The sequence below is a fragment of the Lepeophtheirus salmonis genome, chromosome 4 (assembly GCF_016086655.4).
Source record: "Lepeophtheirus salmonis chromosome 4, UVic_Lsal_1.4, whole genome shotgun sequence".
NCBI classification, from domain to species: Eukaryota; Metazoa; Arthropoda; class Copepoda; order Siphonostomatoida; family Caligidae; genus Lepeophtheirus; species Lepeophtheirus salmonis.
Window position 1 is genome coordinate 33546984 of NC_052134.2, and position 27409 is coordinate 33574392.

General features: G+C 32.4%; 3 protein-coding genes and 1 long non-coding RNA gene across 4 annotated transcripts; 3 read left to right on the forward strand and 1 right to left on the reverse strand.

Annotated features, from left to right (window-relative positions):
- The first annotated feature begins 931 nt into the window (after positions 1–931).
- Positions 932–13566, forward strand: LOC121115767 (uncharacterized). The gene is made up of 4 exons (XM_040709900.2): positions 932–976; positions 10571–10848; positions 10909–11170; positions 11245–13566. The coding sequence occupies exons 2-4, from the start codon at positions 10579–10581 to the stop codon at positions 13257–13259; spliced, it is 2547 nt and encodes an 848-aa protein (XP_040565834.1). The 5' UTR covers positions 932–976; positions 10571–10578; the 3' UTR covers positions 13260–13566.
- On the forward strand, positions 5596–6937 carry LOC121115769 (segmentation protein Runt). The gene has a single exon (XM_040709902.2). It carries the CDS (start codon positions 5806–5808, stop codon positions 6598–6600), a length of 795 nt encoding a protein of 264 aa, XP_040565836.1. The 5' UTR covers positions 5596–5805; the 3' UTR covers positions 6601–6937.
- Positions 13567–19128: 5562 nt separating the features above from the next.
- LOC121115768 (uncharacterized) lies at positions 19129–23439 on the reverse strand. Its single transcript, XM_040709901.2, has 4 exons — positions 21260–23439; positions 20958–21170; positions 20837–20904; positions 19129–20482 (listed from the first exon to the last, which is right to left on the reverse strand). The coding sequence occupies exons 1-4, from the start codon at positions 21426–21428 to the stop codon at positions 19289–19291; spliced, it is 1644 nt and encodes a 547-aa protein (XP_040565835.1). The 5' UTR covers positions 21429–23439; the 3' UTR covers positions 19129–19288.
- Positions 23440–23980: 541 nt separating this feature from the next.
- On the forward strand, positions 23981–25479 carry LOC121115770 (uncharacterized). The gene is made up of 2 exons (XR_005863662.2): positions 23981–24088; positions 24183–25479. It is a non-coding gene; the product is annotated as an uncharacterized lncRNA (long non-coding RNA).
- The last annotated feature ends 1930 nt before the right edge of the window (positions 25480–27409 follow it).

A 27409-nucleotide genomic window follows, 5' to 3' on the forward strand; every position in this document is an offset into this window, starting at 1 on the left:
CAAAAAAAAAAAAAAAATTAGGAAAAATAATTCAAAAATCCAGAGCTGTTCACAGCAAAAGTGAAATATTTTCGGAAAAAATTTATAACATTAGATTTAAAAAAAAATTCAAACATTAAATCTTTAAAAAAAATTCAAACATTAGATTTAAAAAAAAAATTCAAACATTAAATTTTTTTGGGAAATTTTTTAAAAATGTATACACAAACAATTAAATTTTTGGGAAAAAAATTTAAAGAATGTAATTTAACTTTAAAATATTATTTTTGTTTATATTAATTTTTCAAGTAAGAATACAAAATTCCTTAATATATTTTTTTGAGGGGGGCTACAGACTCTTACAGTCTCTTAAGCCCCCTCCCCCTCTGCAGACACCCCTCTAAACCTTAACTGTCTATCAAAAAAATATATATATCTCTTGCTTTATAATACAGATCCTAATTATTTATTGAAAATATATTTAGGGATGTAATTCCCTATTCGAAAAGTATATTCTTATTTACGTGTCCACTCATTTGGGCGCGCTTTCTGGGGGATGAATCTTTTTAGCGAAGTTTTTTTCAGAGCGGATTATTTTAGCTTGCTTCTATTTGGCGTGGTATCATTTATTTATTTATAAATAAATAAATGATACGCCGAAATATTTTTCTCCAAACAAATTAACATTTGAACTTTTTTTTCTAAGAAACGATAATTTTTGGATTTTTGCTGGAAAAAAGAAATCCAAAACCAAGCCCCCCCCCCAAAAAAAAAAAAAATATATATATATGTATAATCCTGCAGACGCCACCGGTTTAAATCCTTTTACTTACTTTGTTAGACGTGGGCAATGATGACGTAGCATACATGAATAACTTACTCCCATCAAATTAATTAACTATAGGTGTACGACTTAACAATTAATACAAGATAATTTGATTCTCCCTACAATTAGTTCCCATGTGTGATTGACTACATACAGTGCACAATACATACAGTAAGTAACTTACTTTTATTTATCCCAGAGGAAATACAGAGGATATAGTGATATTTGAGACTTTTTTCAAACACTAAAAACTCATGGTATCGATTTTTTTTCCCCTTGTTCTCTTTCTTTTTTTTTCTTTAGATAGCTCCAAGACCATAGCAAAACAATAAGAAATGATTAGTTTCCGTACAAAATTATTTCTCAATTCCTTACTTCACCCATGTGGTGCACCCTTATAAAAAGAAATAGTAATAAACGAAAGGCTAGTCACATAAATTATGATGGGGGGGGGATATCTCATATATGTATACTTTTTTGTAACGTCCGTTGTTATTTTTTTAAATGATTTTGTTTTGTTGTAAAAAGAAAACAACTAAAAGATTTAGAGGTATATATTTGCAGGAAGATTTAATCTATGTTTGTATTTACGAAAAAGTATATAGCATTAAAAATATAAGTTGCTGTCAAAAAATGAATTAAAGTAGTTTAAAAGGGCATAAATAAGTTTTAAAAAATTACTTTGGGGCCTTCTAGACCTCTTGCCTTTTAACTTTTTTGTTTAATAATCCTATTTTTATCCTTGTATGATCACCTGCCTTACTTTTCAATTATAATTAATTAAAATATGAGGCACTAAGCCCCATGTTCCTACCTGAATATTTATTTGTCCTATTTTTAAAGCTGTTCTCAATATTTTTTTCTTTTGAGGAGAAAATATGTACGTATAATTTTAAGTTATAATTTATTTTCCCTTGTTATAATTTATAACGAGGAATTATTAATGTAAGTTTTATAGGACTCGTAGTTGAATTTAAGACTAAAGTCGGAGTAACTCCATCATATATTATTTATAGATACAGAGTGTTTATTTAATTGTTCCTATAACTAATTTAATAAAACGTCATGAGATTTAAGCTGTTTTCATCCCAAACATTATTCAATTTGTCAGAGTGACCACGTTAATTTTCGTTTTGTTTTATTTAACATGCCGGTGGATAGTATTATTTTTAACTATCCTTAGGTCATTTGTTGCTACATTGTCATTCCTTACATCAAAATTGACTTTTCAGCACTCAAACTTTCATTCATCTAGACAAAGTTTGTTTTAATAATATAAATTACAGTTTTTCATTTCAATTCTCTTTCAGCAATAACAAAATCAACGATAACACGGGTATGAATAAAATGTTATTTGTTACAGGATTAAAACAGTCCGGTAGCACGAAACGGCTTAACGGTATGGTCGAGTTTGGGATATTCCTGTAGTGAACCGCTATTTTTATTATACAAGCCAGTATATCAGATATGTCTTTTATATGAGTCAACAAAATTTTTAAAAATAATCCAAACTGGCCGTACCAGTTATTTTTAGGAGAAATTCATAATCTGGCAACACCTGTTCATAATTTTTGTGTAGTATAAGATGTTGTTTACATATGCTATTTGTACTTTTCAGCTGCTCATTGTTGTTTCTGTAAGTGGAGGATGAGGATATTATTTGGCATTTCCATTTTTAAGAGTAGGAAATAAATTCTTGACTGAAAATTGATTCAATTTCATACGTATGCTGAGCAAATGTTAATAACATCTATTAATTTTAACCAAACCTTGCTGCTTCCTCTATTCAAAACTACAACTCATATCCAATAGCTGAGATGAGCATTTTTTCCCATTTTTTTTTTTTTTTCAATATTTGTATTAGTATATTTTGTGTATAAGTTGGGTTTTTCTAAAAGTTGAAACTTGTTCGGGTCTGCATCTCTCATTTATAAATAATAAAACATTATTTAATGATCAAACTAAAATGACTACATCAATAAATAATTTGTAATTAAAATTGCGGGTCTTATAAAATTAATTAAGGCGCAGTTATGCCCGGTTACATCAGCTGTACTTAAATTTAAGCCAAATTAAATGCAGTGACGTCATAAGTTCCTAGTTTAAATTTAACTGGAGTTGGTGCTACCCGAAGCTAACAAACAATTTGACAACTTTTTTTCAATACAAGATGTCGTTTTTGAGATACTTAAACATTTTTTTCTTATGACGTATATATTCTTTTCTTCCTTTTGTAGAATTCAACATTCATGGAGGCGGGGTAGTTAGTGATTATATAGTATAACCAATATGGGGATGGGATTTTTGTAAAAAAACACAGTTTTGAGATTAGAAGACGTTGGATCGTGTGCTTTTTCTCTTTTCTATTTTATTCATTCTTAAATAAATGGTCGTGGTGTTAACATCTCTATCTGAAAGAAAAATTTCTGCTTATCTTTGTTGAATTTAAAAAAAGTGAATGATAATATATTTATATTTAAATATGAATATAATATTTTCTTTGAACTAATGCTATTTGAAATGTTATCTTCTTATTAGCAATAATATATTTTATCTTCCCCCTCCTAAAAACATACAATAAGCATTTTATGATTATAAAGGTCTGAATTCAGTAATTATAGAAGTATCGCTCCCACTTTTTCCCCACTCTCTCAAAAAATCACATCTCTAGTTATAAAACAACATGTATACAGCAGTAACTCTTTTAGCTCGGATTCGATTAGTCCGTGATTAGCTATTGCAACCTAGAATTATAACATTTCGTAGGTTCCTTTTAGTAATAAGGTGAATCATTTACATACAAAAAGAATACAATGCTTAGGTTGTCGCATCACTGACGAATTACCATTTTAAGTTATGATATTTCTTTTTTTTTTTTCAAAAAAATTAATTTTTTTTAAACAGCTGTGGATTTTCAATTTTTTGGAGAATAGCTATGTACTTGTGAAATTATTTTTCAAAAAAATGTAATTATTGTAATTTTTTAATTCCAGAAACCTAGCTCCTCCCCCAAAAAAAATGATATACGGATGCCCCTGATATGAGTGTTTGATATACGAACTTTTTTAAAGGTATAACCTGGTCGAGATTTGGCGACAGAACACGAGAGCCACATCAAGTTTAATTTGTTTAGAGTTATTTCTTTTGTGATTAATTGATTTGACTTAGGAGTTCCGTCAAGGGCCGAATTAAAGTGGTAACCCAAGGTATTACTAGCTGTATATTATTTTATCCCTTATACTTTTAAGGTCATATGAAAGTAATAAATTGATTGGTTTACTTTTTATCTCACCATTAGTCAATTATATAATTTCTCTATTAATTTATTAATGTAAGAAAAACAAGCAATACTTTTTTCGACAATTTGCTAATCATTCGTATATCTTGTCACCTCTATGTATTTTCCCCCCTTTGATTATGACAAATGAAGAATAAAATCTAAAAACAACAATATATGTTGACTTCAAATAAGTCATTAAAAGGGACTTTTTGCTTATTTTGGGGATTTTCAATCCGTGGGAAAGTTCATGTGTGGTATTAGAGTGTGACATTGGATGAAAAAGTGTGAGTATCATACGATTCCGTACTACGTTTTAGATAAAGTGGAATAAGTTTAAGGAATGCCCCAAATTAGTTATAGTCGAGTACATAATAAATTCGATAACATGGATTCCTTTAATGAGTGAGAAATTTTGTCGATCAGTTGAGTCAGACTTAGTAATGTCTACTGTATTTTTAAGGAGACACAAATCTTTGCAACCTCTCATTCAAATGGTATACATTCATACTATGAATGATGGAAAATGCATAATATTTTAGTATAATGGGCAGTTTTGCGTTTCACTTATCAAGTTTAAATCTCTCTCTCTCTCTTAACTGTTCCCTGTTTTTTTTTGTTTTGTTTATTATTCTTTTTTTTTGAATGATGGGTCATATAATTTTAACGACTTTTTTTTCTTCTTTATAAAAACGATTCGAAACCATTCAACCAAACCGTTTTTTTCTCTCTCTTAAAACCAAAATAAGAAGAAATACCTTTAAAAATGTCTTGAAAAAAATAACGTCTCTATTGATTAGGAGAAGTTTTATGACTCTATGTAAGAAGGGAAGGAACAGCAATAATAACAGACCTTGGTATTGGTTATTATTGTACCATGAACATATTCTTTATTCTCTGTTCCGGCCTTCTACCACCTACTTTATTACCATTTTTGACCAGTACGTGCGGTGAAGTACTACAAATTGTTTGATGATCCTACCACCAGGGGGTACATTCTACGAAATTTATAAAATAAACTAGCTATATTAATTAAGTAGAATATTCAACTAATTATTACGCTAGTACTTAGCTAATTGCCATTTATATAAATAAATATATCTATATATATACATGTGTATTTAGGGATTTGGTGAGTGAATACGTGTTGTATGTAGGATATATTGTATAAATAAAAAAGAAAAACAGGAGTTGGGGAATCTCAATTATTCGTTATGATGGGTTATGTATTGTAGGAGCGATTTTCTTTTTTGAAGCATCACCCCGTAAATGGACCCATCTTCTTCTTTTGAAAAATATTAATAATAGATGGAAGAGGAGGGTGACATCTCCATTATGTTCAGGCAAGTTTTTTTGTTGTTGTTTTTTCTCCTTCCTTCCCCTGCACGCCTCAACCAAATAATCCCCCTACAACATAACCCCAAAGAAGCAAAGAATTTCCCCTCCTTCTCTCCTCTCCTCTTTTCTTATTGTGTGTGCGCTCGCGTACCCGCAATGGTTAAAAAAAGATCAATAAAGGACAGTTGTGAGAAGTTGTTTGGTGAGTTGGGGCTGCCACCCTCTGTCTTCATCCTCAAAGTGAACTATTTACTAAGTTGTATACATACATACAGATAGATAGAAGGAGGGAAAGAAAGAGAGAGAGAGAGAAAAAATTAAAAAGAGAAAGCTTTAAAACTAATAGTTAAAAAAATATTCGTTGTTGGAGTGTTGTAGTCCAAGTATGACGGCAGATATTATAGTGCCGGATCATATGTTGCAGGAATTTTTAGGCGATCAAGGAGAGTTGGTACAGACGGGATCCCCCTGTATCCTCTGCTCCCCTCTCCCCAACCATTGGCGCTCTAACAAGTCCTTACCAGTGGCGTTTAAAGTATTTTCCTTCCAAGAGGTGATTGATGGGACCCTTGTGACAATCCGTGCTGGAAATGACGATAATTATTGTGGAGAACTGCGTAATCACACGGCTGTGATGAAGAATCAAGTTGCTAAGTTTTCGGATCTCCGATTTGTGGGTCGATCCGGACGAGGAAAGAGCTTTACTGTCAGCATTACTATTAATAGTATGCCTCACCTCGTTGCTACCTATAATAAGGCCATTAAGGTTACAGTGGATGGCCCTAGAGAGCCTAGAACAAAATCCAGAATGTTCCCTGGTGTTTTTGGACCATTATTCGCACAAACACATTCCCATCAATGGATCAATGATCCCTATTTATCCCATTGGGAGCACTTGCTTCGCTCTCCGCCTCATCATCTCTCAGCACTCTTTAAACCTTCACCTCTTGATGGGACACATCCCCTATTCCTAAGGCAACATTTACTCAATAATGCAGTTGCTGCCGCTGCTTCATCCTCCTCGGCATCCTCAGCTACAGGGACAGCAACTCCCTCGTCGCCACTACAACCAGATACGCAAACCTCAGCCTTTCGACAAGTCAAACCTATCGTTAAGAAAATAGATCCCCCATGTCAAAGTGAAAAAAAGGATAAAAAACACGTTTGGCGGCCCTATTAAACCAATAAGCCCACCCTCTTTTGCTCCTTGTACAAAAGCATTATTTAAATTACTCACTTTTTCCGATTGATTAATTAACTATTTATTTAATTATAACTATTCCTTAAGTATTATTACTATATCCTATTAATCTGTATCCTCTTGATAGATGTGTATTCAATTTTTCTTAATCATCTCCCAAGGTAGATAAAATAAAGAGCTTTGCTGAACATCCAAAAATACATTTATATGAATAAATATTATATATATATATATCTTTAGTAAACAAATAATTAATAATTATTTACATTTTCAAGTACAAATAAAACAACCGATATTCAGCCCAAGTGATATTTTATTCTGATTTATTTTTTTTGAGTTTTGTGACACATTTAAATCGTTGTATTCATCCACACATTTCCCTATTTTGTGTCTACATAAATCTATAAAATATACATAATCTGTAAATGGATATAATGATCTATTCCTAGGAACAGAGAGTTATTTTATTTACAACTAAGATAAACAGAAATCAAACTACCCATATAGAAGCTCTGTTATTTTCATCTATGTATTTTTATAACATTACGTATAAATTAACCCCTTTGTTTCTCTATTCAATGGAGTTGTGTCGATGATTTTTCGACTCGTCTCAAATGGTGAGTCGATTTTCAAAATAGAAAAAGCTGGACTCAAGTTCATATTCTATTATCGAGTTGCCTTGAGTTTTATCACTAAAACTCATCAAATATTTTTCGTGTCGATGCTTTCCCAAGTTACTGATTGTCTAATTAATCACAATTTTAATGAGGTTCTTCTAATCTCTAAAGAGATCAAATAGACTTATTTAAGCTACATTCGTGAAAAAAATTGCATAATCTCAGAGATATCAAAAAATATTAGCTCATTGGTGCTTAAAGAGCAAAACAAATCTCCTAAAAAATGAATGGCAGTTACAATGTATAGCTACTACATTTGTTTCTTTTTCTAACTTATTTACTCGATTCAAGTCGACACTCCACTTTTCAATATATTGATTTTGACATATAAAACATTATTTTTCTTCTATCAGCAGAATGCATGTTCTTAGTCATGGAATTCTAGACACATTGAATACTCACGTATACAGCTTAGTAACAAGCAAAGCTGCATGCGTGATTATTCCATGACTTAAGCAAATTGATTTTTTTATTTTATTTTGGTCTGCATTGGGAAAAAAGGGAAGAATCTATAATAAAGTTAATTATTTTTAACATTATAATTTATTATTAATAACTTTCCTATAGTAAAATAAAAATCCCGACGTAGTTTTTAGGATGCGATCAATTTTCTCCTTTTTTTTGATACTACGAGCTTTGACAAAGTACACTCTTTAATTTAATTTAATTTTTTTCTTTTAAATTTGACATTGATGGATTTTGAATTTTTACTTAGAGCTTGGGCATCTTTATTTTAAAAGATTATGTATATCCTGGCTTGCTTTATTTCATACAGTTTGTCACTTACTCAATGTTTTTGAGGGGCTTGTATCCCATGAGGGGTAGGAATAGTGATATAAATCGTGCGTATTTTTAGATGCCTTTTTTGAAATTGTTAATCTGAAGAATTCATCTTTTTTTCCTCAGCTGGATTCATTATTATTTTACCTCCTGAGAAGTGAACTTCTGTTTCTTTTATTAAAAACCTGATTGAAGATTCGTGTGTGCTCATGAAAGACGGAGCGTAACCATGAGGATTTGTTGCGGAGTGATTAATTAAGTCCTCTTGTTGACATATAGTAGAAATGAGGACCGGCATTACTTATTTCTTTATTCCCCTCCTCCCTTGTCACAGCTGATTGCAGTAGATAGAATGAAACGTCAGGACAGCTAAGCTGCTCTCCGAAACATTTTTCAAATTGTCAAAGTGACCATGTTAATTTTTGATTTCTTTTTTTTTTTAACATCCCAAAAGGTATACGATTTTCATCACTATATATAACTGTAGGTAACACAGGATCAATTTTAACCATGATAAACTACATTGCCGATAACATCTGGCTCGCAAATCTTTAGTTTTGACATCTCTGACCTAAAAAAAAGTGATGAAATGCGGCATTTATCTTGATAAGATCTTAATTCTTCTTGACTAGGTTACGACTTTTTCCGTTGAGAACTGCGTTTCCTTCCTAACTCAGAGATTGACGTCGTTTTTTTGTTGTCTATTGTCCATTTTTCTACTTCATTTCTTCTCAGTAGTTTTCTGAACGTTGATTGCTTGAATTAAAATTAGCTCTTGTTGAGCTATGAACAATTGCCGTACAGATTGTTTGATGTTGTGGTTATAGCATGATGAGTGCATTTCACTTATAGCTGGGAGAACTTTTTGATGGACAAAAATATCTATAAACTTGAAAATCTTGCAATATTTAAAAAATATACTAAGAGGTACTGTCTGGTACAACTTTTCTGCAGATGCACAGCGTTAATAATGCAGCAAAACCTCATAGGATTTGAAACGATAATTGAGACAAAAAACATAATAATATGTGAAAACCCCAACCTCAACGTTAAGTTTATATAACAAGAAAATTATGCTTGCTACAAAAGACCTTCCCTGAAGATATATGAGGAAAGATGATTGATTTTTTTTCGAATATATTATAATGCACCCGGCACACAGGTTTATGCTAGTGAACCACTTGTCCACAAGGGTGATAAAATATATCGCCGCCGCTATTCCAAGTATCAAGTACCTCTTCTAATATCCTATAATACACCCCACCCACGGGTTGTGCAAAATAACAGCATGTTCAAGAAGTGGGTCATTACCCACAGCCATCGTTACTCTGAGCATCAAGGACCCCTTTCAATATCCTATAATATACACTAGCCCAAGGTTTGTGCAAGTGAACCACTGGTAGAAAAGGTGGGTCATTAGATACCACCTCATAGAGTATTAAGGACCCCTTCTAGCAATCTCTAATAGACCTCAGCTCATGGGCTGTGCAAGTGAACTTGTGCATGGAAATCCAACTCAATCCCAATCTCAGGAATTATATGAGAGAGCAAATGGAGACATTCAAGACATTCTTATGATGTCACATCAAGACAAGTAAGTTGGCTGATGGGTAGAGGTTTGTTCAGTATAACTGCTTTCACTCTGGTATTGGGCGAATTTCATACCAAGAAATTTATGGCCATCGGCTAAAGATTGGACTTGAGGGCTTACATTTATCCAAAGAGTGTAATATAGACACGGAGTATCCTATATTAGAGATGAGTGTAAATATAGACCAGGAAAGGCCAGAAGTGGAGGGTATATAATTATAGTTGAACACCGGTTGATGACAAGAAATGTGTATTCTTTCATCAATCTGTTTATGGAGAACAAAATTGTTCCATCTGTGGCCTTAAATACTACGCTTCAGAACCTTCCAGAGTTGTCATGGGGGGAAATGAAGATGATTGGACATATCTAAAGTGCTCACATCGACAATTTGTTTAGGACGGCCATGTGTAATGGAGAGGGGATAATTACAAGGCAGAAGAACAAGCAAACACGCTGATGCAACCCTCCTCCGAGGTATATTTTGTAAAATAGAATTGATTCTCTCGTGACAACTTTTTATCATGCAATAGTTTGATTATGTGAGTACAATATAAATTTCAATGAAAATAAAATAGGGTATCAAATTGTTTCGAATGAATTGTTTAATAATTAATCAAATTACCACCAATTATTTCACCTGACAATGTAAATAAAGTTAAAATGACCATTGACAACTCTATTGGAAATTTTATATATTACCCGGGGATTTTACATATTGCCTGCTCTGAAGGACATTATGCGCATTTTTCCTCTTGATACATTTTTCGAGGTTCTATATTTTTAGTAGAGCAATTTTTCATTATACAATTTTCCTTGCATCAAGATTTACATTACATATGTATATTATTTTTTTAATGTAATTTAACTTTGCCCTCAAGTTTTTCTAATATTCTATTTTCAGGAGCTGGTATGTTACTGATAATTAAAAAAATCATATTTCACAGACGGACATGGTTCTTTGTCTTGATTGGAATACTCATTTTACAATTAATGAAAACTTATCGAACCTCTTCAATACAATTGAATAGTCGATTTACAAAAATATTACGTAGAGAACGATTGAAATGTTCCAAATGGGCAATAACATCTTCAAATATGGACAAACCCTCGGAAGGGATTCGCAGATTTATATATGATCCATCATGGTGTGTCATTGTTGTAAGAGTACGATCTCAACAAGTAAAATAAATGATAATTTATATCATAAGACCCCCTAAACTAAAATTAATTTATTTGAAGGACTATAGAATTGAATCAACCTTAGGAAGAAATATAATTGTTTTAGACCCAGATGACCAGGATTTGATGAACTCTGAGTTCGTTAATAACTTACCTAAAAAAAGTTTGATAGCAAGAAGGAATGCGGGTTATTTGTATGCCGTTGCAAATGGCGCTAAGGTCATACTTGATTTTGATGACACCTCAGAAATGAAGTTTTGGATTCCGAATACTTGGTCAAAGAGTAAGCATTACTCAATTAATGACTACGAAGTACCGAATAGTAAGTATGCTAAAAAAATATTTTTTTTATAAGGCATTGAATTTATTCGGATGTTTTTTTTTTTTAATACATAGATTTGAATTGGACAGATTTAGGGAAGATAGTAGAGAAATCTATCTTTTGTAATACACACAATCCGTATAAAAAAACTAAAGATTATCGATTGAATAAACTCTTCCGAATTCCCAACAGTTGCAAGAATCACGAAATCCTATTTTATGAGAAGTCTGTAAAAAAAAATATGGATATTGGATCCATTCACTCACTAATAGATCATATTGAAGCGACGAATGTGGATAAGTATCCCAAGACTAGTCCTAGCAATAATATCACAGTTGCGGGTAAACTATTTCCTAAGGGTGTGTTCATACCTTTTGGGACTGAACTTTCCCTTTACTATCCCTTGGGTTTTTGGTCCCTCTATATTCCTGTTACTTTAGAAGAAGAAAAAGCAAAAATTCTCCGAAGCTATGTGAATAAATTAGTGTATGATTTACTCAATATTCGGATGGGTTATACAAGTAGGAAACTTGCTTGGACTCGAAAAAAGAACTTGAAGATCAGAAGTACGTCATTTGTTTATTCAGATTTTATTAAAAGTCTATCAAATGACTTGTTAGAGTATACAAAATACAATGAAAAAACATTAGAAATTATGGATGCTCCTAATCTCATCTTGAGCGTATGGAATCATATATATAAGAAAGGTCATATATCCAGAACGGAACTAAATTTGGTGAGGCAATGGCTTCAGACACTTGTAAATCTTAATGTAAATGGATTTCCAAAGATGAAAAAAGAAAAAAATGATTTTGCAATTGATCCAATGGCCTTTAGTGCTATGTCAGGAAAGGATTTTTCGACTGAAAAAGTCGAATCAAAATGTGATAACCTCAATTCCTACAAGTATAAAACATTTTGGACGTCTGATATCCATGATGGATGTCGTATGGATTTTCCTACCATCCTTTCACATTTGAAACAGAGAGTTTATGTCACGGGTAAAAGACAAAAGATTTCCTACATTGACTTATTTCACTATCCAGGAGTAATGTTCTCTGATAATCGCTCTCCTGTAATGCATCGAGTAAATCATTATAACTTCCCCATAACGGAGGAAGATATCAAAGTAAACACGAAATACTATATAGAGCACCCTTTAAAGGATGTAGATGGTTTTTATTGTGAATTTCCTGCAGCTCTTTGTGAAATTTGGATGCCATTAAAGAAAAAAATATTGTTTCTCACTGCACATCGCTATAACATTGGACGATGCACCAAAGATTCTTGGCATAAATTAAATGCCAATCTCAAAATTATGAAAAATACAAAGAATGTCGTTGGAGCCCTAAGCCGATACGATGTAGAATATATGGATCATTACTCCAATCTTTCTCCAGATTTTTTCCCAAGCTATAGTGGTATTTACTTAGAGAAATTCAAATATAATCCAAAATATTCTAGAATTTTATATTTTGGTCACGTGGAAATCCTGGACTACAAGTCCCCAGACATTAAAAGACAATCCATTATGTCGATGACTACCTACGAAAATGGGGCTTTAAAAAATAAAAAATTTTCTACGGAGACAATTGCTCAGAGTCGTGCTATTATATACATGGCGTATAGTGTAATGTCCTATAAATTGACAGAGTTCTATACCATGGGTATGCCTCTTTTTATTCCTTCCATTAAATATTATATAAATGAAAATAAGGGATTTGGTAATGATCGAGTCACATCTACATCCGGCTTTTATTGTAAGGATTCATCTCTCAATGATTTTCCCTCCAACTCTGAGTCCTCTCATCCATTCAATCCCAGCTTAATCTACAGTGAGGATGTCGAATCTGAAGTCTTCTGGCTTCAGTATGCTGATTTTTATGATTGGCCTTATATTCAGCATTTTGACAACATCAGTCATTTACATTACTTGATAGACACGGTAAATTTATATGAGATCCATCTCAATATGATTAAAGAAGTTCAAATTAAGAAACAAAACATTTTTAATGCTTGGTGCAATGTAATAATGGAAATGAACATTGAAAGCAAGAATCAATCATCCCCAACTGGCATAAAAGTCTAGCTGGTTTTTTATTATTCATTTAAATAAGTTTATCAGATATACATATTTAATTAGTTACAAAGATATTCACAGTGGCGGCTGGTGACTATCATTCATGGATCTAACAGCACGTTAGATAAAAAATGGGTGAGTGGTTTTCGAGCAAAGTGGGCCTAACAGCTGGGGGGCTATGAAAGTGTTCCCTAATTTTTTTTTGGATAATTGAGGTACTTTTAATATGATAATTTTATTTTATATATAAAATACAATAGATTTATAATTTTTTTTATTTTAATTTCCTATAAATTTAAATACATTTTTCCACAAATAGATTTTGTAATATCAATCATACTAATAACCTGTCGGAAAGTTTTTCAATGTCAATAAATGTATTTGACTCTTTAAAAAATCTTCTTTGGTTTTTCATTGAAGTAAAAAACTTAAACATTGTTTTCTCTGTTTCATCAAAAAAAAAAAAAAAATCTAGCTTGCTTTTATGTTATCACCACACACATATTAAAAAATGTGTGTATAATAAATTAATAAGGGGTTTTGCAGTTCCACAGTGCTATTGACAAGCCGCCATTGGGGATTTATAACTATTTTGTTCTTATTATGAAATTTTTATATAGTTTAGGATAGTGATGTGATATATAATTTGCTTTCTGATTAATTAATTCGAATTAATCAAGTAAATCTTTCATTGATTTTGTTTGTACTCCCTATTTACTTTGTTGTTTTTTTTTCAGTCTCAACAGAACTATGTTAGATAAAATAGATATTTCAAGTCTCCCAGAATTTTAGGGAGTCGCCCATTTATTGATAGTGATTCCCAAATGTCAACTTAATTGATATTTTTTGATTAATTTTTTTAATAACAAGTCATATTTTTTTAATATTATTTTTTAAAAAGGCATTTTATATTTTTCTGCTATTAAAAATTTAAATTTTTAACAACAACTCATGCCTTTTTCATTATATGTCACAAATTTTGAAATTTTACTCGTCCATTACAATAATTTTTTCAACGGATTTTGTCGGATTGATATTTCCATGGACACAAATTTATATTGCAACGGACCTGCTTATGGCTTATACATATTCCAATTTTTTTTTCTATTGTTGGTAATCGTAAAAGTGGGGTGTTTTTTTTTTCCAAAGCTGTTATAATAATTCTTTCATTTTTGAGGACATTGCATATAAGTGTTATGTAATAATCACTAGTGCGTGTGCTCATGAAATATGAAGAGCAGCACTGAGGATTCCATGAGGTTATAAGTAAGTCGTTATTCTCCAAGTCCAAATGGGGACCGACATTTTAGTAAATAATGAGTGGGATTTATGTTTATTTCCGTTCTCTTATAGCTACTTGCTACTGATCTTATTAAATGTCATGCCGTCTACGTCATCTTATTCAAATAGTAAGGATTACCATATTGATTTTGGTTGTGTTTGTTCTACTTATAGCCAATTTATAAATTTTAGTGCGATCAATTATTTTACACAAAATTTTGGACGCCTCTAGGGCAGGTCCAGTTATCAGTGTGCGTTTTTTTTTTACATCTGTATATTTAACTTTTGCTCCTTTCAATCTAAGAGGATGTTCCATTAAGGGAATAAGGGCATTTCATAATGTGACAATGAGAATCAATTTGAGTATTGGGTGAGTTGACACAATTTGAAAGAATCGAGTCTTCTTTCCCATAAATCTTGCTAATTGTCGCAAAAAAGTCTTTATAAATGTTGTCAACATTCTTGTATATGCTTCAGAACTTAAAAAAATCGTGTGCAACTGAGTAAAAATGAGGCAATGAGGTATTTAAATTGTGATGAAAATCGTGCAGATAATCTGCATATTGAAAAAAAAAAATCTACATAGTAACCCTGTATATTTTGAAGAATGTTTTGAAGGAGATCAGCTAAAGTCAGCTGTGACAAGGGAGGAGGAAGAGAAGGAAATTGACAAGAATTACTCCGATTACGATCGCCAACTCTACTCTGAGTCCATTTAGGGCTTACAATTATAACTCGAACGCTTTCCTAAAATCAACAACCACTATAGTCCAAATTTTTCATTCTATTAAAGGTGTCAATGGCACAAGTTATATTTTTGAAACATCCGATATTTTTCTATGCTTAAGAAAATACTTTTGATGTGCATCTATTTTCATATTCAGAACTGATTCCAATTGGTTCAGCAATAATACCTGAAAGCGTTCGAATAGATTTAGGATTTTTATTTTGTCATCAATGACTAATATCAGTTCTATCTCCCTTTATCTATTCTCTTTGTATCTGATCTCAGTAGTTTAGCACACCTTTCACTCGTCCTTCTAATACATAGTAAATAAGGAGTAATTTCAAAGTTCAAGGCAGTAAAAAAGTTTCCTATAATTCCTCTGGACCGGTCGTCTTGTTATCTTTGAAATATTTTTTGATGTAATGAGAAATAATATTTGTCAAAAAATAGAAATTGAATGACATCTTGCCTTCTTAAGAAAATTATAACTCCAACTGAAGATTAAAAATATGTCTGGAAACATCTTAAAATATCTTCTGGCTTTGTAAAAAAATTTTACCATTGTGAATATCTTTGAATGGTCTGTGAAGTTCCACATCTCTCATTTTGGTTTAACTTTTGAAGTGTCTGACTAGAGTTATTTTGAACTGCAATTTTTATTATTATATCTCCTTCAACAATAGCAGATATCCTCTAAGTATTTACAATATCTTAAGTGAAAGATCTCCAAAATATCGAAACATTCGACAAAATTTTCTTCGAGTTTTCTTAAAACTCCAGTAACTTTTTCTTACACCTCTTAACATTTTTGTTACTCGTTTGAATCCTGCATATCTTAAGAACATCATTTACTCTTGTACCCAAGAAACAATAATTAAAATTACTCCTGAGTCTACATATAAAGAATAAACTCTTTAAATTCATCTCCTCTAATATCCTATTGTGGTTTTTAATATGCCTTGAGGCCGCAAGGTTATATTGTGTAACCCGTTAACTTGGAACGTATGCAATTCTAAAGAGGGTTCTTTGAATTGATGGCGGTGGTTTTTAATACGTCTTGAGGTTACACTCCACAAATTTCATGGGAGTTGAGTGCAATTTGGGAAATTATGAGGGTTATTTTATTGTTGCCCATCTGGAAATGGGAAAACTATCAACGGATCCTTCGATGGATCAGACCCATCTGTAAATTGGAAAAATTATTAGATAGGTGTTTATGTTACAACATGGAACATACCATTTTTTCTCAAATATCAAAAATGCTATATACGACAAATCTATATTATAATTACATAATAAGATGTCGACTATTGCGGAAAAAAATCAATCTTTTTGTCGACTTTTATTAAAGATTTGAGGGGATAGGGTCATTATTATGATTTTTTTTTTTTTTTTTTTTGGAGGGGAGCTTTTTGACAAATCTTTGACATTTTTTTAGAGATTTTATAAAATTAAGAACTTACTCATGGAAGAGAATTTTGAGATATTGGAATGATTAATGCATAGAGGACAGTTGTAACAAGGCTTGCAATAGGCATTCGCTAACTAAAAAAAAATATATTATCCACAATTGGGTGTTTCGGTATGTAGCTTGGGAGTACAGCATGATTTTTTTTCAGTACCCTCTATGTGAAAAACATGCACCCATATTTTATATGAAATAATATTATCATTCAAGGAGTTGTATTATTTTGTTGAGTTACAGTGTCATTCTCTGTGGTTTTATTTACAAACTAATATGCTCATGCCCTATTAAATAGATTGGTATTGATCGAAAATTATATACATAATTGATTTTACTATTACTCAAACCAAGAATAACTATTAATGCCTCGTATGGATCAGTCGTTATGAGGATTGGGCCAATGATTAAAGGCAATGGGGCCTACTTGTTGTCGATTGGAAAGGAAGTTAAGATATTTTCAAATCAGTTTCCAATGTTATTTACGGAGATCCGACATAATTTGAAATGAGTAATGAAAGTTATGAATTTAAATATTAATCCACTCTTCCCATATTAAAAATTCTTCTTTATTTAATAAGGTACGCCTCTGTAACCAATCAATCTACCCATCCATCAATCAAGACATAATGTGTATGTATTGCTCAAACGGAATACAAAAAATATCCATTCTTTAGTAAATCACTCAAGGGGAAACTTAAACGAAATCCCATTGAGTTTTTTATATGTAGTCCTAAAATAAATATTTTCTTACATTGTAATGGACATATTATTTACTTGTGTTAGAATCGGTCTGAGAGCGTTTTTTTTTTTTCTTTTTCCAGCCAGTGTTATGGGATTTTTTTCTGGATCTTGGATTCTAATCTTTTTATTTTTTGTTTCAAATTTGATTATTTATGTATTTTAAATGAATAATTAATCTTTTTTTTCTTTTTTAAATAATTTTCCTTATTTTTATTTAAAAAAAAACAACTAGCAAAGGTTTACCCAGCATTGCTCGGGCCAAGGAGGGAGAGGGAAGTCACATTGGAAATAGTCAAATTAATTCAGAAAATTAAAAAAATAATCAGAAAATACTTATATATACCAAGGTTTATAGGTAGGAATACAAGGTATGACCATCATATAATCTGCAAGAATAGTTCTGGGGCTGTGGGGATGACACTTTTTTCATTTCCCAGGGGCAAATTCCTTGGAAGGAAATGGGTCCTAAAAATGAAAAAAAAATCTTTGAAAACCATCAGATAAATCTTGATTGTGCTCTAAACATGTCGAAGAAAATCAATTCATAAATAATTCCAACTCTCAAACCATTCCAACATTGCTTAAACATCTAAAACCTAAAGTTCCAAGGCTCACCAAAAATTCCAACGAACCCATTTTTATTCCAGAGAACAATGGTGCAGCAAATTTAATAATTAAGGAAATCTCAGGTAACTTTTTTAGATTAAATTTTCAATAAAAAAGATCTCCAAAATTTTGGGATCATATATACTTTGCTCCTTATTTGGAATCTCCTACGATAGAAAATGGAGAAATAGACATAGTGGATATTAATCTAATTTCATCATCAATAGAAGATGAAACTTATTATAAAAGTAATTTTGTTTTTGAATTAGTTACTTTACTTAAAAAAAAAAATACTTGCTGGGGTAAAACATCGAAAGGATATTAATATCATCCTACAATAGCTCTATGGCCCATTAATTTGTAATTCGTAGTATAAAGAAGGAATTTTATTTTCCTTAACAGTTGTCATTATTATTTAATTTCTCAGTAGTGAACATCCTTACCTAAATAGATTCAATTATATTCAAAATCTGTTTGAACGTTCGTGTGTGCTCATAAAAGACGGAGCGTAACCCTGAGGATTTGCTGCGGAGTTATAATTGTAAGTCCTTGTCGGACTCAAAGTAGAATTAGGGATCGACATCGGAGTAATTTTAGCAAATGTCTTTGTTTATATCCTTTTCCCTTACACTCTTGTCACGTCTGATTGTAGCTGATCTAATAAAACGTAATGAACATTATTCTTTCTCTCCTCCAAAACATTCTTCAAATTGTAAGGCTTACCATGTTGATTTTCGGTTTCTTTTTTTTTTTATAACATGCCTGTTTCACACTGGATTTTCACTTTTGGGCATTCGTGTGTAAAAAAATAAAAAAAATAATAATACGACTCCCCTGAATGATAATGTTATTTTATTTTTAATAACATGTATGTATGTTTCTATCATAAAGAGCGCTGTCAAAATTCTTGTGAGCATAAGCCATTTTTTAAACAGACTGTCACACCACCATGCGGATAATATATATATTTTTTAAGTTTGCTCATGGACTATTCACTAGATATGTAACAACTAATAAGGGATTATATTATTGTAAGTAATTAAAGAATTATATCAAACTTTAGAAAAAATATATATGCATATGTATTTAACTAATCTTTTCAATAAATCTAAGAACAATGGTTATCTCTGGCAGAAAAAGATAGCATCAAAATTATATAAATTTTTCTGCCACTTCGAATTACTTCATGATCCCATTCCAAATATAATTTTTATTGAATCATATCAATGATGGAGTATTATCTGTAGTATCTGACTCTTCATCTTTGATTCGCCCAGAAGTACTAATACTGCACTCATTACCTTCATTTTGGACATCTCCAAGAAGGACTTCCGTGCGTGTTTCACTTGGAGTTTCAGAAATATTAATATTTTGTTCAACTAAAGGCACATTTTGTTCCTTATTTTCTTGAAGTAAAGACTCATTCGGATCCTTAGTTTGTTCAATTGGGGTTTCACCATGATCCTCTACTTCTGAATCTTCACTTTCTTCCTCGCCGCCACTGAATATACTCTCCCTCATGGAAGCTATACAAAGTTCTCCTAATTCATGGAAAACTCCGATCTCAGTCGCAATTGTAAAATATAAATGAATAAAATTGGCAAAACTTGATCCAGACTTGAATACATCCTCAAGGCTAGGAGGTGGTCCACCGTCCTTGCCTTCAACTTTGTTAATACTCCATTTCAAAAGTTCCTCTGGATTTTTCAAGTTAAAAAGTGGCTTAACAAGTACAGTCTTCATGAATTCATAAATGAAACCCTTTTGTATAGCTTGTATAGCGTCGTACTCATCCTCAGGAAGCAAAGAACATTTGACACCGAGTGTTTTAAACATACTCAATAGCTCACGATGATAATATTCTAGAGAGTAGTCCACATAAGTATCCACAGTCGCATTCTTATCAGGGAGGTTCTTCATGAATCCGTAAAGTGTCCAAATGAGATCGCCTGTCACATAGTCCAAGCAAATCCCTTGCCAATCAATCATTTGGGCTGAATATTCCTCTTCAAGTGAATATGTTATTTTCTTATACATAAAATTATCAATTTTTGAATCCCCATGGATTAATGTTTTACCAAGATGGGTAATTACTTCCTTTTTAACTTTACGAAACGCAGAATACATATGCTTATGAAATTTGAGGAGTAGGGATAGCTGATGCTGTAAATCTGGTTGAACAACGGATAAATAAATTATATATGGAAGAAGATACGTTTGCATAATGTCCTTAACCATGTGGGATTTCGGTAGAGTGTGATCCTTTATAACTTTAAATCGATTTAAAATGACATCTTTTCCTCCTTGGAAATCTAAAAATACTGCAGTTGTGGCGTGAATTGTCGCAAGGCTTCGCATCGTGGCTCTCATATAGCTTAACCCACAAGTCCCAGGCTTGAGTGGTTCATAACCCTTTAAATAAATTTAGTAATGCTTGATTTAGATAAAATTTAGTAATGGCGGATTCTACTATAATTAGAATCAGGAACCTCCGCAGGATTATAATTGGGGGGAAAGGGGACTTGGTTTTTGTAATTTTTTTTAAATGAAAATCTAAAAACTAAAATTTTTGGAAAAAATTTCAAAAATCCATAGCTATTCAGAAAATGTTTCAAAAATTCAAAATTTAGTTTCTAATATTAATTTTTTCAATAAAAATTTTTTTGGAATTTTTTTTAAATCTACAGCTGTTCATAAAAATTATTTTTTTGGAAAAAAATTTCAAAAATTTAATCTCAAATATAAATTTTTTTATAAAATAATTACCTCCTCATGCAAATTCTCTAGAACTAAAATATCACACTTTCCATCTCCTCTATGACAACAATGAAGCACTATATATAATATAATAATGAATTGCAATAAATAATAAAGGAATTTGTTTTACTCAATGGCACTGGGAGCCTTAGTTCCACATTAACGGCATCATAAATTCGACTCAGTTTTGGGAAAAGCTCTTTGTAAGCGAATATTTCTACAGCATCCATCGGAGAAGTTGCTACAGATTTAGGAACTTTGACGAACCAGGACTCAGATATCAAATCACTATCTTTGGAGTTACGATAATATACATCGAGAACATATGAATTACTAAGCATTCCTGTAAGTACATATTATTAGGTCTGTTAGTCAATGGATGTGTATATCGAGGAAAATTATGAGGATTTCAATTCAAGATTTGATAACTACCTGGATTTTCATTATCGGTGATGGTTAAATCAACCACCTTGAGTACATCAGCTAGTAGCCAATCCTTGTCTGTTTTGGTAAAATATGACACTAATACTTTTCGAGCCCATTCCTTATTAAAATCTTCGGAAGATTTTGGAGCCAAGAGATCACGCGTTAGATGAGACATAACGAATCAATACGTTATTGAATGAAAAATCATCCCTAGCTCGATAGTTCTGTTAATACTATCATCATGTCTTGGTCATTTGCCAAGAGAGAAAGTCAAAATTGTCTTATATATGCATTGTTAAATCATTTATTCGTATAATAATCATTTAGATAGAATATTATTTTAGATTTTGTTAAACAATAAGTACGTTTTAGTTCTTGGTCTAATTTTTAAATAGACTCTCCTTAAAAACACTAATATTTCGTGTGCAACAATTACTAAGACCTAGCAAAAGGAAAAGACACACACATAACAATTAGGTACATTCATATACAATTTGTCACATTTTGGATTTTGAGTGTATTTTTATCCTCTTTAGTTCCTAATAATAGTTTATAATAGCAGATTTTAGTACACTTCCATACAAATTTACATCATTAACAGTGAGAATTATTATAACATTTTGCATATTTTAATTATTGACTAATTATAATATATAATTAAATTAAGCCAACAAAATAGTAAATAAAACCCTTTACAAACATATCTTATGGAAGCTGACAATTTCAAACCAATCACTAACAAGAAGTGAAAACAAAATTCTTCTTGTATTGAGTGTCCGGTCTTTCCCTTGAGCCCTTTAACAAAAACAATTAGAAACAGTGCTATTGTTATACGAACACACTTGCAATATTTCATTAATAGACTACAGGGAGAGGGGATCAAATTGTCGCCAAAATATTTTTCTACAAAAATCAACACAAAATATACATTTTTTAACTTTTTTATTGAAAATCAAAACTATGACGAGCATATAAGTATAGAGTAGCCATTCATTCGATATAATCACCGTTGGCATCAATACGGCCTCTGAACTGGCCGCAGGCTCTTCTGACCATCTCATTGTCCATGTTGCCGAATATTTCCTTGATGGAGTCCATCAGGCTGGACTTGGTGATATGGGGATGTCTGTTGGTATGTCTCTCGACATAGCCCCAGACAAAATAGTCCAGAGATTAAGGTCGGGAGAGTTAGGAGGCCACAAATCCTTGGTTACGATGTCATAACAGTTCTCGGTTAACCACTGCATGGAGATTTTGGACACATGGCAGGGTGCTGAGTCCTGTTGCCACACCCAGGGCCTTTCTCCGGCCACCCCTTGGATCCAGGGCAGAACCACCTTCTCCATAACATCCAGGTAGACCTCTATATTGACCTTTAGACCCGTTTCAAACATGTAGGGAGGCATAACATGACCTTCACTGCTGACCACCCCGAACACTATAACCAGTCCAGGGAACTTGGTCTTCATTACCTTCTTCACATGGCTAGTGCAGGTGGCTATCTACCTGTTGTTCTGCTTGTTGACCTTCTGATCTTGACAGAAATTATTTTCATCAGAGAAAAGCCACAGCATCCCGGGCTGCTTTGGGTGCTTGAGCTTGTTGAGCAATTTTGTTGACTTCATCAGCCTGTTGTCCTTTGCCTTCTGGGTCAAGATCTGGCCTACCTGCATCTTGTAGCTCCTGCAACTTAAATCCTCAGATACACAGTCCCTTATTGTTTTCTCATGGCAGCCCAGATCCCTCGCCATGGCCTTCATGGACCTGGTAGGGTCATCCTCAACCATCTTCTTCACCTTGTTGACAAAGTCGGTGTCCCTGACCTTCCTGCCGGCGCCCTCCTCCTTGGGTGCCCTCTTTATGGTGGCATCAACATCCCAGGTGTCCTCTAGCTTCTTACGGATACGCTGAACAGTCCGTAAATTCACTCCTAAGGTTGAAGCAATCGTTGAATTGGAGATTTCACCTCCATTAGTAACCAATGCCATGACTACGGCGGACCTCCAAAGCTCCTCGTTCCACTTATAGCTCTTTATCTTCTCATATGATGACGACATGATGCTAACTGAACTACGTATCGTCAGCTGACGAGAATAGCTTTCCTATTTGGTAACCGGTTTTTTATTTGATAATGTCGTCTTCAAGTTATCAAGGTTTAAAGTAGGCAACAATTTGATCCCCGCTCCCTGTACATTATTATTTCTTACATTTATATGATTTACAACAGGGATTATCAACCTTTTTGTTTAGTGATGTACCACTTGTAAAATATTTATTTAACCCAAGTACCTTCTTACCAAAGCATTTTTAGCTTCCGTAATGTGCCATATATAATAATATTATAACATATTTTTTCACGCAATAGATAAATTGGACAAAATATAGTTACTCAACGAATCTTAACTGAAGTGAATTCTCAATAGTTTTATTAGACCAAAGGCGGATTTTTTGGAATGTGAAGACTTGCATTTTAAAAATTTTATATGATTTGAATTAAATACCGAAGAGAGGCGCATTTTTAAAGACTTAAACTTTGTTTCTGCGTCACAAATTTTTACATCTTTCACCTTCAACTTCTCCTTTCATTCCTTTATTTCTGCTTCATAGACTCCAAGTTGGATTTGTATGTTGCTATTTATTTCCTTTAGTTGTTTTACCTCAGGAGAAATATCTGTAATACAACATACAATTATTATTTTCTAACGATAAAGTAAATAATAATAAAAAAAAAATCATTATAAGAAGTTTCATCTTCTATTGTTTATGAAATTAGATTAATGTTTACTATGTGTATTTCTTTGTTTCGGCAGTAGGAGGTTCCAAATAAGTAGTAAAGTATGTATGATCCTGAAATTGTGGAGATATTGTTTTACCTGAAATTCGAAATAAAAAAGTTGCTTGAGATTTCCTTAATTATTAATTTTCTTAGGATCAACATTGTTCTCTCGAATAAAAATACGTTTGTTGGAGTTTTTGGTGAGCCTAGGAACTTAAGGTTTTAAGATGTTTAAACAATGTTGGAATGGCTTGAGAGTTGAAATTCCTTATTTTTTTTTCAAAATGTTTGGAGCACAATCGAGAATTATATCATGGTTTCTAAAGATTTTATTCCATTTTAAGGACCCATTGCCTTCCAAGGAATTTGTCCATTGGAAATGAGAAAAGTGTCATCCCCTCAGCTCAAGAACGATTCCTACAATCCACGGCACACGACAAGAGGGTAATACTTGGGATATTTTAACAAAATATATCGCCTTTGTAGAGTTCTTCACCTAAAATATAAGATTACATTTTGAATGTTTTGGGCAGTGACTCAAACAACTGAAGAAGTCAACTATCGTAAAAACGGATAGCCCGGTGACGTAACTCTACTTATAGGCCTCTGATAAAGTTATCCAAAGGTGCTAAATCGTGTTTTTGTCATGCTTGTGAAATAGGATCTTTTTTTTTACGAGAGTTTTACTTTGAAAATTCTGAGTTTATTCTCACTTAAGCTTATATGGCAGATATTTTCGATGATCTCAATCGATAGATGCAGTGCGGTGGAGTCAGCATCATCGAAGCGGAAGAAAATCTGGAGGCATTTGAACAAAGCTACCTTTTATGAAATGACGTACAGAGAATGATAACTTCGCAAACTTTCCCCATCAGGAAGAGAGTTTTAGAAAGATCGAACACAAGGCTGTTCAAGCAAATGCCCTGCACTTAGAAGAGCTTGCAAAGTATCTCGACGGATACTTCCACACCATGGGTAAGAGATGATTTCACGTTTAGTGTTGCGACAGCAGATGAAGACGATGAATATCTCGATGAAATCATTGAACTTCAGTAGATACAGCTTCAATAGCAACTCTTCAGAACAATAACACTGTCAACATTTTTGTGTCAGCAAATCGTACCATACGCTCTTATTGCAAATACTCATACCATTTATGACAACAGATATTTTTCGAGGATCGTCGATATAAAAATGAAGAATAGGAACAAACTCTTGTTTTGCAAAAGCAATTTGAGAATGGCACTTGCCAAGGTAAAGTCACGCATTTCTGAACTTGTGTCTGAAAAGCAACAACAAAAGATACTATGATTTGCTGCAAATATTCATTGAGTTATGCCTTTGTGTGGAATGCATGTTTTGTTGGTTTTGTTCCTTATGATTTTTGGTTGCAACTGATGTATGGTACATTTTGTGTACTAATAAAATATATACCTATGTTCTGAAGAAATCATATTTCATTTTTCCAATCACGAAGGGGTTCGGTGAATGCACTGATGAAGCTTGTAGGGTTTAGTTACTCCAATGAGGTTAAGAATCACTGGTTTAGAATAAGTTCCATTATTTGTAGAAGCATATTCTTACTTGGCATTAGTAGCTTATTCAAAGATTTAGTTTTATCTTTTAGATTAGTTAAGGATGCATTTACAACGATCCTACATTTTGTGGAGTCCTTATCAAGACGAAAGATAAGTCTTGATGTAAGGACATAGCAAGGATGTTTTGTAATTATTCCATTAGAAGGAACTTCCTCAGCATTATCCAGATCAAGAAACTCTTGATAAACCTCTTCAACTAAGTTCAAATGTTAAGGTTTCAACTTATCGTGAACTTGATGCATGACAGCAATGGCTTTACTGTAGTTATCAGATAGAACTCTAACATTAGGATCACTATGAATCCATGGCATTTTTATGAACCACACTCCCCTAGTTGTATCGAAGTTCTGCAGTAATTGTTTCTTTCGGATTTATACCAACATTCTCCCCATTCCAAAACTTAGTTTAGTTAAACTCGAGAGAACGATAAATAGTGTCAAGATCAAAGTCTTCATACTTTCTAAGATGAGTAATAATTCCAAAATACAAAGAAGCCTTATTATCAATGGTAATTCGGTCAAAAATACAATTTGCTTCACTACGGACCAATACTAAGATAGTCAACTTAGCAACAGGGAATATCATGTCAGTTTCTCGTGAAGGTAACAAAATCATCTTTTGTTCTTGAAGCATTATTGCGGAATAATAAGGTTCCGAAAGAAGGATTTTGAAAATCTTTAGGTCGTATACTAGTTAACTCTTCTGTGAACTTAATGTCATTAGTGTAATCCCATTTCTTATGATTGAATGGAGTTGGATCTAAGGAATTACCAATTCATTCACAAGTAATAGCGTCAATGCGTGCAGTACAAGTAAAATTATCCAAATTTGCTCATTCAAAAACAAATTGCTTCTCTTTATATTAATTTATTGCTCCTCGTCCAACAGTAATATCAATATTGATATTATATCCTTCTAATCTTAGAGATTTTGGTGTAGCATATTCCATCATTGATAGGTTACCTCCTGAATCAAGTAAAATGCGAACCTTACATGATTTCCATTTACAAGATTTACAGCCCAACATAAAGTAGCACAAAATGCTTTGTATTTACGGATATTGTGAGATATTTTACTACAATTAACTGACATCACTTCTAGAGCTCTTTCTAAAGGTCAGTTTGTGTATTATATATTTTCCCCGAAGTATTTACATTACTGACATTAATTTCATCTCCCTTATACAGAAGATGATGGAACTTCTAAGATACATTCATACCTTGTGAAAAGATTAAAATTAATATTGGAAAATGCAGGTTTTAAACCATCCCCAGTAACAGGGTTTGACATCGTAAATTAATCAGAATTTTTTTGAGGTTCGTTGTTAAAATTATTGTTAATAATTATTAACATATTATCCACACTTTCATTCTAATAATTACATTTGAATGTTTTACATGCAACAAAAAATAAAGAGTCCTATATATATATATTTTTTTTTTTTTTTTCAGTGAATTTTTAATTCTACGATTTATATTTTTATAATTTTCTTTATCTTTTAGAGGATTTTTTCCCTCTCGACATGTAATAAAACTTTTTAGGCGATTATTAGTATCTTGCTAAGATTTAAGAAGCTCCTGAAGGACATTGGTCATAGCAGGACGTTTAGCTCTGCTATTATATCCACTGCTACCACTCCTCTCATAGACAGTTCCTCAACTTATCGGACGCTTCTATGAAGGCCATTGAATAGGGCTCATCACCGATATTATAACAGAATCTGGATGTAGTGTTTGTGGGGGTCCTGAGATCATTGGCCTCAATTCTAGCTCTTGCGAGCTT

What these genes read in the sequence shown, in the direction of transcription:
- LOC121115769 (XM_040709902.2), top strand. Translation starts at nt 5,806, where the DNA reads ATGACGGCAGATATTATAGTGCCGGATCATATGTTGCAGGAATTTTTA.
- LOC121115768 (XM_040709901.2), bottom strand. Translation starts at nt 21,428, where the DNA reads ATGTCTCATCTAACGCGTGATCTCTTGGCTCCAAAATCTTCCGAAGAT. An exon ending in CACCGATAATGAAAATCCAG is followed by an intron (nt 21,171 to 21,259) that starts GTAGTTATCAAA and finishes ATGTACTTACAG; the next exon opens with GAATGCTTAGTAATTCATAT. An exon ending in TAGAGAATTTGCATGAGGAG is followed by an intron (nt 20,483 to 20,836) that starts GTAATTATTTTA and finishes ATTTATTTAAAG; the next exon opens with GGTTATGAACCACTCAAGCC.
- LOC121115767 (XM_040709900.2), top strand. Translation starts at nt 10,579, where the DNA reads ATGTTACTGATAATTAAAAAAATCATATTTCACAGACGGACATGGTTC. An exon ending in TAAGAGTACGATCTCAACAA is followed by an intron (nt 10,849 to 10,908) that starts GTAAAATAAATG and finishes ATTTATTTGAAG; the next exon opens with GACTATAGAATTGAATCAAC. An exon ending in TGACTACGAAGTACCGAATA is followed by an intron (nt 11,171 to 11,244) that starts GTAAGTATGCTA and finishes TTTAATACATAG; the next exon opens with ATTTGAATTGGACAGATTTA.